This window comes from Schistocerca piceifrons, chromosome 4, assembly GCF_021461385.2.
Source record: "Schistocerca piceifrons isolate TAMUIC-IGC-003096 chromosome 4, iqSchPice1.1, whole genome shotgun sequence".
NCBI lineage: Eukaryota > Metazoa > Arthropoda > Insecta > Orthoptera > Acrididae > Schistocerca > Schistocerca piceifrons.
In genome coordinates, this window is record NC_060141.1 from 237,072,603 (window position 1) to 237,091,363 (window position 18,761).

The 18,761-nt window shown below is 42.8% G+C and overlaps 1 protein-coding gene across 1 annotated transcript in view; it reads right to left on the reverse strand.

Annotated features, from left to right (window-relative positions):
- LOC124795255 (protein 60A-like) overlaps nt 1-18,761 on the reverse strand; it is a 208,259-nt gene that overhangs the window by 25,566 nt on the left and 163,932 nt on the right. Inside the window, exon 3 of the mRNA XM_047259200.1 lies at nt 9,892-10,043. Coding sequence (XP_047115156.1) covers nt 9,892-10,043 — 152 coding nt within the window. The remainder of the gene's footprint in view (nt 1-9,891; nt 10,044-18,761) is intronic.

An 18,761-nucleotide genomic window follows, 5' to 3' on the forward strand; every position in this document is an offset into this window, starting at 1 on the left:
TTTAAATGTAAACACAGTTACTGTTATCATTTAATATCTGCTCACAAAAACAACACAATAACACGTCGTCAGGCAATCACAGTGTCACAACTTTGAGGTCGCTAAGGGTGGCAGCAGTCAAAAACAGTCAACATGAAGTGTTCCAAACAGTGTCGACTTGTAACGATCAATAAGTGGAGGACGACGGCCAACTTAACGTGCCTTTAGTGTGCCTAGTCTTTTGGGACTCGCAACATACTAATTTATGTAGGTTACCAACTGATAATAGGATCGGTACATATGAGGCCAGCGGTGCTGTCCCGCAAAGAAGTTTAACGATCAATGATTTAGAAAATGGTCAATGAATATACAATGCTGTACAAAAATTAAGAATGAAAATAACTTTCGTATGATGTGTAACTGCCAAGTAACACAGCTTGACGAAACTTGGACCAGACATAGAAAGAACTGCTACAGTATAGCGCAGTAGGTAACTGAAAGAAATAAACAACGAGACGAAAAGAAATGACACTTTGTTGAAATACAATAATTACACTAAAGTCACTGCGATTCATGATGGTCCCCTGGACATTGCATAAAGCAGAATACGGTTTCTAATAGGGTGTCTGATCACCACGAATTGCAATGAATGCTTTTTGCAACGTTCTCTCATGCTGGCCAAAAGGGTGGTAAAGAATTCCTGTAAGAGGGCGTTGCATTCCTCCATGACTGCGGTTGACAACTGCTGGATGGTAATTGGTGCTTATGGATATGCTGGACGCATTTCCGTGACATACAAGGTATGATAAAAGAGCAACGAGAATTTTCGTTTTTCCCAAAGAATGTTTACTTATCCACCAACATCAGCTCGTCTTCTTCAAAGTAGTCCCGCTCGCGTATAATACACTTGTGCCAGCACTTCTTCAACTCTTGGAAGCACTTCTGGAACTCACTTTTCGTTATGGCGTTCAGCTCCTTCAGCGATTCCGTTTTTATCTCACGAATGGTATCAAAACGACGTCCTTTTATGATCTTTTATGATTCTCTTCAGCCTCGGCAATAGAAAGAAGTTTACAGGGGGGCATACGCCGTGAATACGGTGGCTGCAATAACATAACAGTTTCGTTTTTTGCCAAAGAATCACTAACAATCATTGACATGTGAGCGGGAGCTTTATCATGAGCAGTTTTGCCACAATTCTAGTCGGGGTTTTTTTTTCGGATTGTTCCACACAAACGGAATATAACTTCCACGAAGTATTTCTTATTGATAGAACGAACGTTAGGCATGAACTCATGATCCACACTCATTGTAATCGAAGAAAACAGTGAGGAGAACCTTCGAATGTAATCGAACTTACAGAATTTTTTCGGTCTTGGCTCTTCAGGCAGTTTCCATCGGGACGATTGTGCCTTAGTTTTGACGTCATACCCGTGTACCTATGTTTCGTCACCTGTTATATCACTGCTTAGAAGTTCTGGATCGTGTCGACTTCATCCAGCAATTTCTGGGCCACGTCTACACGATGTCGTTTTTGGTCGAAATTCAACAGTTTCGGAACAAACTTTGCTGCTACACGTTTAATATCAAAAACATCCAAAAAATGCTTGGCATAAGCCAAAGGTTATGCCGACACCATCAGCAAACTCTCTAATGATGACACGGCAATTTTCCAGAACTATTTTCCTTACTTCTTCCACATTGACGTCAGTACTTTACGTGGTAGGGCGTCTAGGGCGATCGGCGTCTTCTGTGTCTTCTCCCTCTTTGAAACATTTACACCGTTCGTAAACACTGGTCTTACTCGTAGTTGATTCGTCAAAAGCCGCAGTCATCATTTCGAACGTGGTGTTGCAGTTCATTCCATGTTTCAAGCAAAATCTAATGCAAATTCTTTGCTCCATCTTTTTCGAAATTAAAATTCGCCGAGCACTCGAAAACACGTATCACCTTTTCGACTGTCAACAATAAACTAAATATTCAGAACAGCTGGAAATACATACATACATCTACATCTACGTGATTATTTGATTATTCTACTATTCACTATTAACTGCCTAGCAGAGGGTTCAATGAACCACCTTCAAGCTGTCTCTCTACCAGTCCACTCTCGAACGGCACACGGGAAAAAACGAGCACTTAAATTTTTCTGTGCGAGCCCTAATTTCTCTTATTTTATCGTGATGATAATTTCTCCCTATGTAGGTGGGTGCCAACAGAATGTGCGTGTGTGTGTGTGTGTGTGTGTGTGTGTGTGTGTGTGTGTGTGTGTGTGATTGCCACTCCAATTCACGTATTATGTCTGTGACACTATCTCCCTTATTTCGCGATAGTACAAAACGAGCTGCCCTTCTTTGTACTTTTTCGATGTCATCCGTCAGTCCCTCCTGACGCAGATCCCACACCGCACAGCAATACTCCAGAATAGGGCGGACAAGCGTGGTGGAAGCAGTCTCTTTAGAAGACCTGTTGCACCTTCTAAGTATACTGCCAATGAATCGTAGTCTTTGGTTTGCTCTACCCACAATATTATCTATGTGATTGTTCCAATTTAGTTTATTTGTAACTGTAATCCCTTAGTATTTAGTTGAATTTACAGCCTTCAGATTTGTGTGACTTATCGCGTAATCGAAATTTAGCTGATTTCTTTTAGTACTCATGTGAATAACTTCACACTTTTCCTTATTCAGGATCAATTGCCACTTTTCGCACCATACAGATATCTCATCTAAATCATTTCGCATGTCGTTTTGATCATCTGATAACTTTACAAGACGGTAAATGACAGCATCATCTGCAAACAATCTAAGACGATGTCGTTAATATAGATCAGGAACAATAGAGGGCCTATAACACTTCCTTGGGGAACGCCGGATATTATTCTGCTTTACTCGATGACTTTCCGTCTATTACTATGAACTGTGACATTTCTGACAGGAAATCACGCATCCAGTCGCACGACTGAGGCGATACTCCGAAGGCACGCAGTCTGGTTAGAAGACGCTTGTGAGGAATGGTGTCGAAAGCCTTCTGGAAATCTAAAAACATGGAATCAATTTGACATCCCCTGTCGATAGCAGTTATTACTTCATCAGTATAAAGAGCTAGTTGTGTTTCACAAGAACGATATTTTCTGAATCCGTGCTGACTATATGTCAATAAATCGTTTTCTTCGAGGTACTTCATACTGTTCGAATACAGTATATGTTTCGAAAACCCTACTGCAAATCGACGTTAGTGATAAGGCCTGTAATTATGCGGATTACTCCTACTTCCCTTTTTTGGGTATTGGTGTGACTTGAACATTTTCCAGTCTTTAGGTAAGGATCTTTCTGTGAGCGAGTGGTTGTATATAACTGCTAAATATGGAGCTATTTTATCAGCATACTCTGAGAGAAACCTGACTGGTATACAATCTGGACCGGAGGCCTTGCCTTTATTAAGTGATTTAAGATACATCAGAAGCACGAAAAAAATTAAAATCTCATGTATAAAGCCCGCGAAATTAAAAAAAAATCCTGTTATTTTTTTATCACGCCTCGCATCCCACACATGGTCGGTATGGTCGGTGGAATTTAAATCATCGGAATGGGCAGGGCAGTCAGTTCGCCGAATATTCTTTCGTCCTACGAGCTCCTCTAGCTGCGGTGTTTGATGCGGTCGTGCATTTTCACCATAACAATGAAACTGAAATCAGGGCCGAATTCACCCCCTGAAAAGACACACATGGCTAAGGAATAGAGCGTCACAAACACACTGGGAAGTGAGGTTTGTATACCTCCCCACACCTGGGCCACCAAAATGATCATGTTCCACAGTCCTGGACGTACCTTCACCTAGCGAAAGGTTGGTACGTGTAATATGGCCAGGAACATTGTCGAAGATAATCATTTTCGTGGTGCAGGTGTTACGGCGTGAGGAAGGATAATGCTGCATGGGCGTGCAGAGCTCCATATCTTTGAACACCGTACACTCACTGCTGAGCCTTATTTTGACACTCTGCTCCTTCCCTACCCTTACCACGGATCGCGCGGCTCCACCCTTCAGAGGTTCTAGTCCGCCCTCGGCCATGCGCGCGCGCGCGTGTGTGTGCGTGTGTGTGTGTGTGTGTGTGTGTTGTCTTTAGCGCAAGTTAGTTGACGTTAGATTAAGTAGTGTGTAGGCCTAGGGACCCATGACCTCAGCAGCTTGGTAGGAACTTATCTCAAATTTCCAAACTTTTTCTCCTATCCATGAACATATTTTCCAGGGAGCATTCGGTCCTGACTTAGTTTTTATGGATTACAATGCGCGAATGCATCGAACCGCGCAAATGGAAGAGCTCTTAGTAAGAGAGCATATTGGTGAATGGACAGGCCTGCTGATTCCCCAAACTGAAATACTATCGAGCACGTGTGGGAGGCGGTAGGGAGACACATAGCAGCACGTTCACATGCACCAACGACGCTCATGGAGGAACTGATTGCCCACACTCAAAGTGTACGAGGGGCGTTTGAAATGTCCGTGCAAAAATAAAAACTACTTACGTGTTTGGGGTAAACCTTTTTTTTATTTTTCGACAGTCTCCTGTTAGACTTATACACTTCGTCTAATGCTGTTCTAATTTGTTGATCCCTTCCAAATAATAATAATTGTCCAAGTCTGCAAAATAGCTATTAGTTGCTGCAATCACCTCCTCGTTTGAATAAAATCTTTGTCCCACCAGCCATTTCTTCAAATTAGGGAACAAATAGTTATCTGTGGGAGCCAAGTCGGGAAAACAGGGGGGATGTGAAACGAGTTGGAATCCTACTTCCATTAATTTTGCGACCACAACTGCTAAGTGTGTGCTCGTGCATTGTCGTGATGGAAAAGGACTTTTTTGCAGTCGGTTTTCAAACGGTCCAATAACGGTGAATAATATGCACCTGTAATAATTTTCCCTTTTCCAGATAGTCGATGAGGATTATCCCTTGCGAATCCCAAAAGACAGTCGCCACAACCTCTCTGGCCGAAGGAATGGTGCAGATTCTCCCTTGGTAACCCATTGTTTAGACTGTTGTTAGGTCTATAGTAATGTAACAATGTTTCATCCACAGTGACGAAACAACGCTTAAAGTCCTGCGGATTTTTCCTGAACAGCTGCAAACCATCTTTGCAACACTTCACACAATTCCATTTTTGGTCAAGCGTGAGCAAGTGCGGAACCCATCTTGCGGATAGCTTTCTCATGTCCAAATGTTTATGCAAAATATTATGTACCCATTCATTTGAGATGCCCACAGCACTAGCAATCTCACGCTCCTTAACTCTTCTGTCATCCATCACCATATCATGGATTTTATCAATGATTTCTGGACTCGTAACCTCCATAGGGCGTCCAGAACTTTCAGTATCACTTGTGCCCATATGGCCACTTAAAAAATTTTGGAACCACTTATGAACTGTTCTAATCGAATGTGCAGTCACCGTAATGTTTATCAAGCTTCTCTTTAGTCTCCTGAGGCATTTTGCCTTTCATAAAGTTATGGTTCAAATGGCTCTGAGCACTATGGGACTCAACATCTTAGGTCATAAGTCCCCTAGAACTTAGAACTACTTAAACCTAACTAACCTAAGGACATCACACACACCCATGCCCGAGGCAGGATTCGAACCTGCGACCGTAGCAGTCCCGTGGTTCCGGACTGCAGCGCCAGAACCGCACGGCCACCGCGGCCGGCCATAAAGTTATGTTTAATCACCACACGAAATTCTTTTTCGTCTATTTTTTGACAATCATTCGACTTCCTTGATTCACACGAATGCCAGACACAAGGAAATAGACCAATATGGCTGAATCTTGGTGTGCGTTCTTTCCAAAGATGCTAAACATCACCTCGATACACGTCGGTGGTGCCATCTCTCGGACTTTGCGCGGACTTTTCAAACGCCCCTCGTTACCACAATATCCTACAGTTTGTGTGTGTGTGTGTGTGTGTGTGTGTGTGTGTGTGTGTGTGTGTCCACCCCGATCAGACAAGTTTCTTCCAGAATATTGATGCCAAATGGCATTGTTATTTTGGCAGCAAAATAATTGACAATGGCTGAAGTAGAGAGCACATAAAATGCAGATTAGCGACAGCAAGGAACACTTTTACGAAAAAAGATATTTTAACATCTAACATAAATTTAAGTGTTGGGAATCCTTTTCTGGAAGTGTTTGAAAGAGTGCCCACTTTCACAGGTGTGATATGTGGACAATAATCAGAAGAGACAAGAAGAGAATAGAAGATTTTGACATGTGAAACTACAGTAGAATGCTGAAGATTAGATAAGTGGGTGGAGTACCTTAGAAAGTACTGAATCTCACTGAAGAGAAAGGAAAGTTATGGCATCTATTGAGTAAAAGAAGGGCTCCAGTGATGAAATTTATCCTCCTGCATCAGGAAATAGTTAATTAGATAATAAAGGAAAGTTGTGTATGTGCAGGGGTGTTTCGGGGGTGTGGTGAGGCGTTTCGGGGGTGGGGAGAGGTGATTGTAAGGGAGGAAAGAGGTTTGACACAGTAAGCAGGTTGAAGTGCATGAAGATCGCTGAGGTGAATAAACTTGCCCACGATAGCCTAGTGTGGAGAGCTGCATCAAACCAGTCTTCGGACTGAGGACCACTACACACATTCTATAAGCTGATATACGAATTTCTGACCTGCATCATTTAGTATTCATTGGTTTAATTCATACTGACTCTATCCACTTTATTTTCTTCAGCTGTAAAATGGAATTATTTATTTGCAGCTTCTCGGTACATTCTTTTATTTTCTTCAGCTGGAATTATTTATTTGCAGCTTCTCGGTACATTCTTTGCGTATTTCAAGGAAAACGGAAGAAGGCAACTGGATTCATGTCTTAGCGAGCCATGCGCGAGGCAACTGCGTGGTACACACACACACGCGAAGAGGGGGGACGACTTGTTTACAGGAGCGAAAGCCTTGCCCGGCAGGCCGCTCGTTTTATTCGTTTCGCATTTTGCAAGGCTGCATGACGACAGCAGGAGGTGAGGCTGTAACACTTTGGCCAGGAGGCGCGTCGCCTCGGAAGCTGCGAGCTTGTGGGAGGTGGGGAGTACTTACAAGACAGTGGGCGCTCTTTGTAGACTTAACCAGGTCACTCGCCGCAGGGAACAGCGGCGCCGAAGGGGTAGCGCACGAGTTAGTTTAAGAAATGTTTCACAGTATGCCGCGTAATTCAGATGCACTACTGTCCGAGTCATGGACGATGGTTAGAGCGCAGGTCCAGACACGGGCACGGAATTCGCATTGTTGCCGGTTGCCAGCAACAGTTTGGGTAAGCTCATGCACGTGCTTTGCATTTGAAATAAAAAAAAAAACGTTTATCCTGCACATTGTGTCTCGCTTGCTTATGTTGAATATATGCCGGTATTACTCTATCATATTTCTTTCGAAAAGAAATACGATCAAATACTCGTCAAATTGCTTTGACAAAGATGTTTGACGTGGCGCTAAAACGGGGTATTGCACTGTCATCATATTTTTCGTCAAATATCAAGATGGCGAACAACAACTTGTTATTATGGGCTACAGTTGTTAGTACCACACTTGCATTGTGTGTGTATTTTGAAGAAAAGCGACGGCAAAAAAGGAAACATACTTGGAATAAGCCAAAGGTATTACGTCAAGTTAGTAAATGCATTCAACAAAACTTGTTTCGAGAGCTGCAAGTGGAGGAAGTCAAGTTTTAATATAAAAATTGCTTACGAATGGATGAGAGTATTTGCTAAGTAAAGTGGCTTCTCATTTCACAAAACAGAATACTCTCTAGAGAAATGCTATATGTACAGAAGACAGGCAAACTGTGACAGTGCGATTTCTTGATACAGGTGACAGCTATTCTTGTTTACAACACAGCACTCGAATATGACGTTGCACATTAACCATAATTCCAGAAACGTGTGAAGCGACTTATGAATCACTGAAGGGGGAATATGTGAAGGTAAATAAATGTTCAGTACACTATATGGACAATAAGAATTGTTTTCATTTTTCAGTAATTTAATTAATGGAATAAGTGTTCCAACAATTATGGAATTAATAAAAGTACAAAACAGATGAAGCGCCTTTTAACTTGTGGCATCCAGAGTTCAAAAATAGACAAAGTAGAATGGAGAGCTAAGAAAGAATTTTTTTTATTTTCGAGTTGGGCACCTCTATTCTGGCGTGCTGAAAAGCTGACTGGATGTTTCACGATGAAGAGGTGGGTGGCTGTAGCTGTGATGGTGGACATGAAGTCGCCTGCAGCATGTTCCACCTGCCCATCGACACACAATTAATACCATGCAGAGTGCCCCTTGCTCACCCCAGACATCTAAATCGAGCAGTCCACACACATATTCGTAAGCAATAAAAAATATACGTAAGTTCACAAAAAGTTATGTGACGAACCAGCGTCTGTTTTGTATGAAACAAAGCAAATATGTGATCATTTATCCCACCTAGTATTACGGATGAGAGCAGAACTCAATCAAAATACGAGCAACATATTTACAATGCACTTCGAAGAGTGCAATACACACCAGAAGTCGTAATCAGAAGCACAATGTGGTGCAACCATAACGAGACAAAAAGAAACACGGAAAACTAGAAACCAGCCAATAAGAAAGCGAATTATGGTTTTGATAAACTTGCAGCGCTCCAAGTGGCCTGGCAGCGAACGAAGGTCGTGTTAACGGAATACCCTGTATGAGATTCACCCCCTTTTCGTGAACTATACTCCTAGATGTGCAGAACTGAATATGCTGTCTTTTTAAAACTAAGAGTGACACCATGAGAACAACTTTTACCATTTCTTCTGTTTTCATACACATGCTTGGCATTGAGTACAGTACTAGTATCATCTGCAAAAGAACTAATTCTGCTTGTTGTATGTTAGGTGAAAGATCGTCTACATACATGAGGAATAATAGTGGACCTAAAACGGAGCCTTGAGGAACCCCTTGCGTCTTTTCTTCCTAATCAGTACTATGTCTCCAGATTATATTGGTCGAATTAGTAAGTACAACTTTCTGCATTCTTTTGGTTAGATTCGACATGATCTATTGGTTGACTATACCATTTATTCCATTAAAGTTCAATTTGTCTAGGAGAATACCGTGATTCACACGGTCAAATACCTTAGATAGGGCGCAGAAAATACTATCCGGCATTATTTTATTATTTATTGCTTGTAAAATTTGGTGAGTGAACATGTAAATGGCATTCTCAATAGAGCAACACTTCTGAAACCCAAAACTGCGATTTGCTGTGGATATTATTGCTACTAAGGTGAGATACTATTACAAAATACATCTCTGCTCTTCGGAGAAGAGCTTCTGTAAAGTTTGGAAGGTAGGAGACGAGATACTGGCAGAAGTAAGGCTGTGAGTACCGGGCGTGAGTCGTGCTTCGGTAGCTCAGATGGTAGAGCGCTTGCCCGCGAAAGGCAAAGGTCCCGAGTTCGAGTCTCGGTCGGGCACACAGTTTTAATCTGCCAGGAAGTTACAGGTCGGTAGTTATTGACTTCTGTCTTATCATTCTCCAAAAGAGGCGTTTAACAATTCATTCTCCAAAAGAGGCGTTTACCAATGCATAATTCATTCTGGCAAAATGCCTTGAGTTAGAGACGCATTACGTATTTCAGATAAGACTTGGCTTATTAAATGGGGACAAATCTTCAGCACTCTATTGGAAACACCATCAAAACCATATGAGCTTTTATTTTTGAGAGAGTGTGCAATTTTCCTTCTCGACTGATCCAGAATTGGGACGCAACTGTCAAGCTACAACAACAAATGAAACAAAAAATGCAACAAGAATGGAAGAAGCATTGATGCTGTAGGTCAGGTCTTTTCTCAGAGTTGTGCAGTGCAGTTAGCACTGTGCCGAGAGCAGGCACTCACCTGGTCGCGAGTCTAGCTGCGGCGACAGGTAGAGCCCCTTGTTGGTGTCTGGGAAGACGACCCAGTCGATGAAGGCCGAGGTCACGTTCAGCGACAGCCAGCCCTCCGTCGTGGTGGTCGAGTTGACGCTGTCCAGGTACGACAGGTGCTCCCTAGAACGATCAGAACACAAACACAATTCGTCAAAGTCGGTCCCGTTATCCTCAGCTACATATAGTCTGTCATTCCTACCTGGCCAGGATAGTCGTATTTTAAGGGCAGGAGAGGCAGACGTACAGCTAGTACAGCACGGATAACACGGCTTGTGAGCTCAGTAATGTCAATACAGACTGTTGCGAACTGGTTATTAGCAGTGGGACTACGGGCACATAAGCCTCAGCCCATCTTCCAGTCACGCCACAGCGTCGACGTGCACGGCCCCGCTGTTGCCGTCAGGGGATCACTTTGAAGATGCAATGGCACGCTATAGTCTTTAGTGATGAAAGCAGATTCCGACTGCACGCAAGTGATGGTCATTTGCTTGTAGACCTAGACCTGGTGAGTGCTGTCACACAGAGTGCATTCTTCGACGACACGCTGGCGCTACCGCTGGGGTGCGATAAGCTACAACTCTCGTTCAGCTTTGGTGTTTTTAGAGGGAACGCTAATTAGCGCTCGGAAAGTGCAGAATGTTGTCAGATTGGTTCTTTTGCCGTTCTTGCAACAGGAAGGTGATGTGTTGCTCCAGCCAGATAATGCTCGTCCACACATTGCCTGTGAAACTCAACATGGTCTGCATGACGTGTAGCTACTTCCCTGGTCTTGTCTGTAATCGAGCACGTGTGGTATATGATGGAAGGAGAAGTGGCTTGCGCAAGTCGTCAAGCAACAACTCCCTTACAGAACTACATGAACAGGTCGAGCAGGCAGTGCGTAACGTATCCCAGGACAGCATTCGCCTTCTGTACGACCGACTGGATGTCAGAGTCTGCCCCTGCATTGCCGCTCATGGAGGCTACACCATTTATTAATATGGGAGTTTCAGCATGGGTCGATACCTAATACCTCAGAAGCGCTTCTGCTATTGATTTGTAAAAGTAATCATTTTATGCACTCCATAGGCACGTTGCATTAAGAAATCCTGAGTGAATTGGAAACTTGTAAAAGGGGTGCCCGCAGTTTACATGTAAGAAACAAATTAAATTCGCGAAACGAAAAACTATTCTCTTAATAAATTTATGCTATGGAAAATGATTTCTTAAGTAAGACAATAAGACAATTTTTAAATAATACCCTCCGAGATTAAAAAAAAAAAAAACCAGGCACTACGCAAAAGTTAACCGAACGGGACGAAAATCGATAGATGTGACGTACATATAGAGACAAACAAATGATTGTGGATGACGTATTCAAGAAGGAGAGTTTCACAAATTGAGCAAGTCAGTTATGCGTTGGTCCACCTCTGGCCCTTATGCAAGCATTTACTCGGCTTGGCATTGATCGCTATAGTCATTGGATGACATTCGAGGGATATCGTGCCAAAGTATGTCCATTTGGCGAGTTAGATCGTCAGAATCCCAAGGTGGTTGGAGTGCCCTGCTCCAAAACGTCGCCATTTGGAGAGAGATCCGACCACTTTGCTGGCGAAGGTAGGCTTTGGCTAGTACAAAGACAAGCGGTAGGAACACTCGCCGTATGCGGACGGGCATTATCTTGCTCAAATGTAATTCCAGTATGGCTTGCTATGGTGGGCAACAAAACGAGTAGAATATCGTGGACGTAAGGGTACCGCGGATAACAACCAAAGGGGTTCTGCTATGAAATGAAATGGTACCGCAGACCATCACTCATGGCAGGCCACAGTCAGGTTTGTATCCCATCGCCATCCAAGGCGTCTCCAGACATGTCTTTGCTGGCACCGGTACTCAGTTCGAAGCTGATCTCGTCATCGAAAACAGTTCTACTCCAGGCAATAATACTTCAGGTCGAATGTGTTTGACACCACTGTAAAAGCGTTCAGTCCCTTTTCTGTTAGCCGCCTGTTAACGGTCCTTTTGATCACTGAAGCACCAGTTGCACGTCGGATGAATCCGGGGCTCTGAGAGCCTCTCTAACGATTGCTCCGTCCTCGCGTTGTATCTGCTCTCTAGGCCGATCGCTTCCTTCTTGACGCTGTGTTCGGTCATGGTTCACCCCTTTCTGGCAACATTGTTGAATAGTGCATCGCTCCTATTCAAATGTCGAGGGATTCGCAGATTACTTAAACAGCTCTCTTTGAGCCCAGCTACACCTCCTCCCTCAAATGCTGACATCTGCGTATATCGTCCACGGGCCTGTCTGTGAGTCGCAACGTAACTGCTCTTGAAAACAGGAATAATACTGGAACTGAATACTTCGTAGTATATCCCTTTGACATTATAACAGCTTCCAAAACTTCTTGCATGTTACTGTTTTTTACGGTGCACTCAGGCCTAATTAGTTCCCATTCTTTCTTCAGCTCCTTTTTCATATCTTATTTCGAGTTGGCTGTAGTACTCCTGAGTTCGTGTGATAAAAACTCTATGGATTAAGTTCTGATAACTGAGATGGTGTCTAAATAATTTACTTACCATTATAAAGAGACTATTCTTTAGCAAGGTATGAAGAGGAACATTTTGGGAGTAAATCTAATTCACAATTTCTTCACGATTGTCTGTAAATACTTTTGGATGTTGAGATATTGCTTGCTGTCGGTCATAAATAAATTCCGTCGCATCAGATGACCAATCCACCTTCTTACCAAAAAACTTTCCCCAGCCAAGTTTTACAATCGGTTGCAAATCTTTGGCCTGTAGCGCATTTGGATTTCGCTGTATCACAGTTCTTCTGTCTGTCTCAAAGTCTTTGAATTTGCTCTCATCTGCTATTGTAAAGCATCGTTCCCCCACTCTGGTCCTTCATTAATGGGATCCCTTTCTTGAACCTTAAGAGAACACCACCATGCTTTTTCTTGATATGAAAATATCAAAACCAAATCGAAATTTGGCTTCAGTCTTTACAGAAAACCTACTGGTACAGGCGCAGCTATACAAAGCCCACGAATTCCGAGTTCATCATACAGAACTCGAAAAATAAATAGACACCATAAAATGAACCGCAATAAACAATGCACGCGATCCTTTACTCTTTAATAAAATGTCACAACAGATAAAAAAACTGAAAAACAACATCAAACTACACTCAAAACTGACAGCACCCCAGCAGTTAAATAGGTAAAATTTCCATATCTTGGTATAATATCTCACAAATTAGCTGGCTATTCAAAAACACAGATGTAAAAATCAGCTTCGGCACCAGCAACAACTTCAATAAAATCGCCAGATACAGATCTTGATGCATCTGGCATTTACAAAACTACCTGCAGCCAATGCAACAAATATTACATAGGCCAAACAGGCAGAAATTTCAGAACTCGATTTAAAGAACGTATACACTGCTACAGACCGCTAGATAAAAGTAACAGTCTGCAATAGAAACACACGTTAAAGACTAAGATCACCCTTTAAAAATCGAACACAACTTTGAAATTTTGCACAAAAAAGAAAAAAGTAAAAGAATGGATATCGTAGACGAATTGAAAATTTTCTTTCTCAATACAAAAAAGGGAGATAATATTCTTAATCAGTTAACCGAATTCAAAAACTCAAAATTCTTCAGCAGCCTTCAGCTAGTTCTAACGCAACAGATTTAAGATGAGCCAATGTGAAACAAACGACCTCAAGACTCTCATTATCGCGAATATCGCTACAAATTCGATAGTCGGTACACATCCACATACTGCAAGACCTCCATATTGTATTAAGTTTATATTGTTTACGTGTATAGAGAGAAATATGTGCAATGAATTAGGTCAAGAAACAGTGCCCAAACAAAGAGTGCACTTGTGTAATGTTACACAACAGCTCTGCCAGTGTACCAATAATGCAAACGACGCTTTGGGATGCCAGAATCGTGAGTGAACAACTGCCGTATAAAAAATGTATCATACGATTATCGCACCATAACTAATGCAAAACTATCTGCATCCCGCAAAGGCTGTGGCATCAGTCACAATAAATAATGAGACACAGATCCACACTAGAAGAAGGCATCACTGTACATCAATTTCTGATCAACAACTGTCCCCCCCTCCCACCCCACCCCCACCATCGAAAAAAAAAATCGGCTACCACTCAAGCAGCGTAAAGCGAACAAAACGTTTATGTCAAAACGGGGCAATTTATTATTAAGTAACAATTTCTGTATGCATAAACGCCTGATAACGGGCAGAACAGGCTCCAAACGAGTTGCAATATGTTGAATTAAACACAGAAGAAATAAAAGTAACTGGTAGCAGAAAATACAAATAAACAATTATTTCACACAGTCACGGTTCCGAAACGCAGCCATTATGAGCACAATTAATAAAATTGTTTACTATTTCAAAGTAATGGCCACTGCCTTCATGGAAAAAAGTTTGCGGTTACCTACGGAGCTATGATTGTTCAAAAATGGTTCAAATGGCGCTACAGTCTGGAACCGCGTGACCGCTACGATCACAGGTTCGAATCCTGCCTCGGGCATGGATGTGTGTGATGTCCTAAGGTTAGTTAGGTTTAAGTAGTTCAAAGTTCTAGTGGACTGATGACCTCAGAGCCATTTGAGCCATTAAACCCAATCAAGTCACTGTGGGACCATCTCTATCGGGCTGTTAGCGGCATGGGTCCTCAAACGAGAAACCTATTGCAGCTGGCCGCGTCACTGCAGTCGGCGTGGCTCCACATCCCTGTAGGTTGTCACATTAATGTGACTGGACAGTGTAAGATAATTCACATCACTGTCTCATGTACGGTGTGAGAATAACTTTTGTTTACACGCTATTTTAGCGGTACAATTTCGTTGTTGTTGTTCTTGTCTTCAGACCTGAGACTGGTTTGATGCACCTCTCCATGCTACTCTATCCTGTGCAAGCTTCTTCATCTCCTAGTAACTACTGCAACCTACATCCTTCTGAATCTGCTTAGTGTATTGATCTCTTGGCCTCCCTCTATGATTTTTACCCTCCACGCTGCCGTCCAATACCTAATTAGTGATCCCTTGATGCCTCAGAACATGTCCTACCAACTGATCCCTTCTTCTAGTCAAGTTGTGCCACAAACTCCTCTTCCCCCAATTCTATTCAATACATCCTCATTAGTTATGTGATCTAACCATCTAATCTTCAGCATTCTTCTGTAGCACCACATTTCAAAAGCTTCTATTCTCTTCTTGTCCAAACTACTTATCGTCCATGTTTCACTTCCATACATGGCTACACTCCATACAAATACTTTCATAAATGACTTCCTGACACTTAAATCTATACTCGATGTTAACAAATTTATCTTCTTCAGAAACGCTTTCATTGCCATTGCCAGTCTACATTTTATATCCTCTCTACTCCGACCACATCAGTTATTTTGCTCCCCAAATAGCAAAACTCCTTTACTACTTTAAGTGTCTCATTTCCTAATCTAATTCCCTCAGCATTGCCCGATTTAATTCGATTACATTCCATGGTCCTCGTTTTGCTTTTGTTGATGTTCATCTTATATCCTCCTTTCAAGAAACTATCCATTCCGTTCAACTGCTCTTCCAAGTCCTTTGCTGTCTCTGACAGAGTTACAATGTCTTCGGCGAACCTCAAAGTTTTTGTTTCTTCTCCATGGATTTAATACCTACTCCGAATGTCTCCTTTGTTTCCTTTACTGCTTGGCTCAATATACAGATTGAATAGCATCGGGGAGAGGCTGCAGCCCTGTCTCCCTCCCTTCCCAACTACTGCTTCCCTTTCATGTCCCTCGACTCTTATAACTGCCATCTGATTTCTGTACAAATTGTAAATAGCCTTTCGCTCCCTATATTTTATCCCTGCCACCTTCAGAATTTGAAAGAGAGTATTCCAATCAACATTGTCAAAAGCTTTCTCTAAGTCTACAAATGCTAGAAACGTAGGTTTGACTTTCCTTCATCTAGCTTCTAAGATAAGTCGTAGGGTCAGTATTGCCTCACGTGTTCCAACATTTCTACGGAATCCAAACTGATCTTCCCCGAGGTCGGCTGCTACTAGTTTTTCCATTCGTCTGTAAAGAATTCGCGTTAATATTTTGCAGCCGTGACTTATTAAACTGATAGTTCGGTCATTTTCACATCTGTCAACACCTGCTCTCTTTGGGATTGGAATTACTACATTCTTCTTGAAGTCTGAGGGTATTTCGCCTGTCTCATACATCTTGCTCAGCAGATGGTAGAGTTTTGTCAGGACTGGCTCTCCCAAGGCTGTCAGTAGTTCTAATGGAATGTTGTCTACTCCCGGGGCCCTGTTTCGACTCAGGTCTTTCAGTGCTCTGTCAAACTCTTCACACAGTATCATATCTCCCATTTTATCTTCATCTACATCCTCTTCCATTTCCATAATATTGTCCTCAAGTACATCGCCCTTGTATAGACCCTCTATATACTCCTTCCACCTTTCTGCTTTCCCTTCTTTGCTTAGAACTGGGTTTCCATCTTTGTTCTTGATAGTCATACAAGTGGTTCTCTTTTCTCCAAAGATATCTTTAATTTTCCTGTAGGCAGTATCTATCTTACCCCTCGTGACATAAGTCTCTACATCCTTACATTTGTCCTCTAGCCATCCCTGCATAACCATTTCGCACTTCCTGTCGATCTCATTTTTGAGACGTTTGTATTCTTTTTTGCCTGCTTCATTTACTGCATTTATGTATTTTCTCCTTTCATCAATTAATTCAGTATCTCTTCTGTTACCCAAGGATTTCTTGCAGCCCTCGTCTTTTTACCTACTTTATCGTCTGCTGCCTTCACTACTTCATCCCTCAAAGCTACCCATTCTTCTTCTACTGTATTTCTTTCCCCCATTCCTGCCAATTGTTCCCTTATGCTCTCCTTGAAACTCTGTACAACCTCTGATTCTTTCAGTTGATCCAGGTCCCATCTCCTCAAATTCCCACCTTTTTGCAGTTTCTTCAGTTTTAATCTACAGTTCATAACCAATAGATTGTGGTCAGAGTCCACATTTGCCCCTGGAAATGTCTTACAATTTAAAACCTGGTTCCTAAATCTCTGTCTTACCATTATATAATCTATCTGAAACCTGTCAGTATCCAATTTCGTATGTGTGCAAAAGCACCAGGCCCAAGACAATAAGCTCTCTAGTTGCCCGTCCAATTCCGTAGGTGTCAGGGATGAAATGGCGAAAAAAATAAATATTTTTACAACTTGTGCCAGAAAACCTAACAAGATTCACCAATCTCACAGAGCTGGTACCCGGTGCGAACCGCATCCCTCCCGCCCCTTTCCCGCCCCTTTAGCTGCGCCACTGAGCAAGACAGAGCCTCAAAGATGATAAAGACATCCTTCGTGGGCGAGGTTAAGCTCGAAGTATGCACTGTATATTGGTGTGTCATGCTTCCTCGTCCCATTATAACTCTGTACCGGGCTGTAAAAATAAAAAAAAATCCTCACACAAAAGGAAAAGAAAAGAAAGAAAATTAAGAGAAGAACATGCTTTTTGTTCTGACGACATCCCCGTCGAGAGATCCCAATAGCACCTTCGCGCTCGGAATCTCTTAGCCAAGAGGAAACTATCACCATCCAAAAATACGGTAGAATGCAAAACATGCGGATGTAATAAATCACAGTTTTCGCAAAGAACTGCACAGTTACACGGAGCCTCAACAATTTGGGGAATAACGTGAGGCAGAGGAAGATGTGCGCGTGTGAATCTCGGCGTAGGGTGCGCTTGTCGCATTCCGTGGAACAAGTGCCTAGCGTGACGTCAGCCTTCAATTGGGCGTCGCTTCCTACAGCTCAGAAGCGCCGCTGCCTGGCAAACACGACTGAAAAGTCTAGGAGAGATCAAACTCTCAGCAACAAGCGACACAACAGATTTCATTTGGCGGCCGGCCCCTTTCGCTTCTGTTGACCAATATTTACAGCTGTTCTCACATGACAAAAGGTTAGTTAGCGGCAGAGGCGTTGCTAAGAGCAACACCGCCAACGGTAGACAAAATTCAAGAGAGGGGCGAAAGGAGAATAATGTGTATTCGACGATGACATCATTAGAGACCGCGAACTGGTGGATGCAGAAGGCAATCGAACGGGTCCATTTCAAATGAACCATCCCGGAATTTTCGTCACAGAAAATGCAAATTTGAATGGTTGGACGGGGATCTGAGTACAATTCCAGCGCGTCTAGCCGGCACCACTGTTCTCGGTGAGTAAATCCACGCTCATGCCATCTTGTCACATTTTCTCGACTTCTACATCGCGTACCTAATGACGCAAGTCCATGACAGTGGGACACGTGTACTAGAGAACCGACAAAGTATCTTTACCCCTTTCCAGGTCTCTGTTTAGCACGCTTCCTATACACTCACTGTTGCAGTTTTCGCAGAGAGCCGGCCGGAGTGGCCGTGCGGTTCTAGGCGCTACAGTCTGGAGCCGAGCGACCGCTACGATCGCAGGTTCGAATCCAGCCTCGGGCATGGATGTGTGTGATGTCCTTAGGTTAGTTAGGTTTAATTAGTTCTAAGTTCTAGGCGACTGATGACCTCAGAAGTTAAGTCGCGTAGTGCTCAGAGCTGTTTGAACCATTTTTTCGCAGACAACACCAACACCTACACTCCGCAAACCATCGTATGGCTCTTAGCGAGGGGGGTACACAGTGGACTTATATCATCTCCTCAACCCCCCCCCCCCCTCCCTCCTTTTCCTATACCAATCGCGGATGTAGCGAGAGAAGAAGCACTGTCCGTATCCCGAAGTCCAGTGGAAAATTTTCCCAATTTCGGCGTCTCGTCTATTACGCGAGA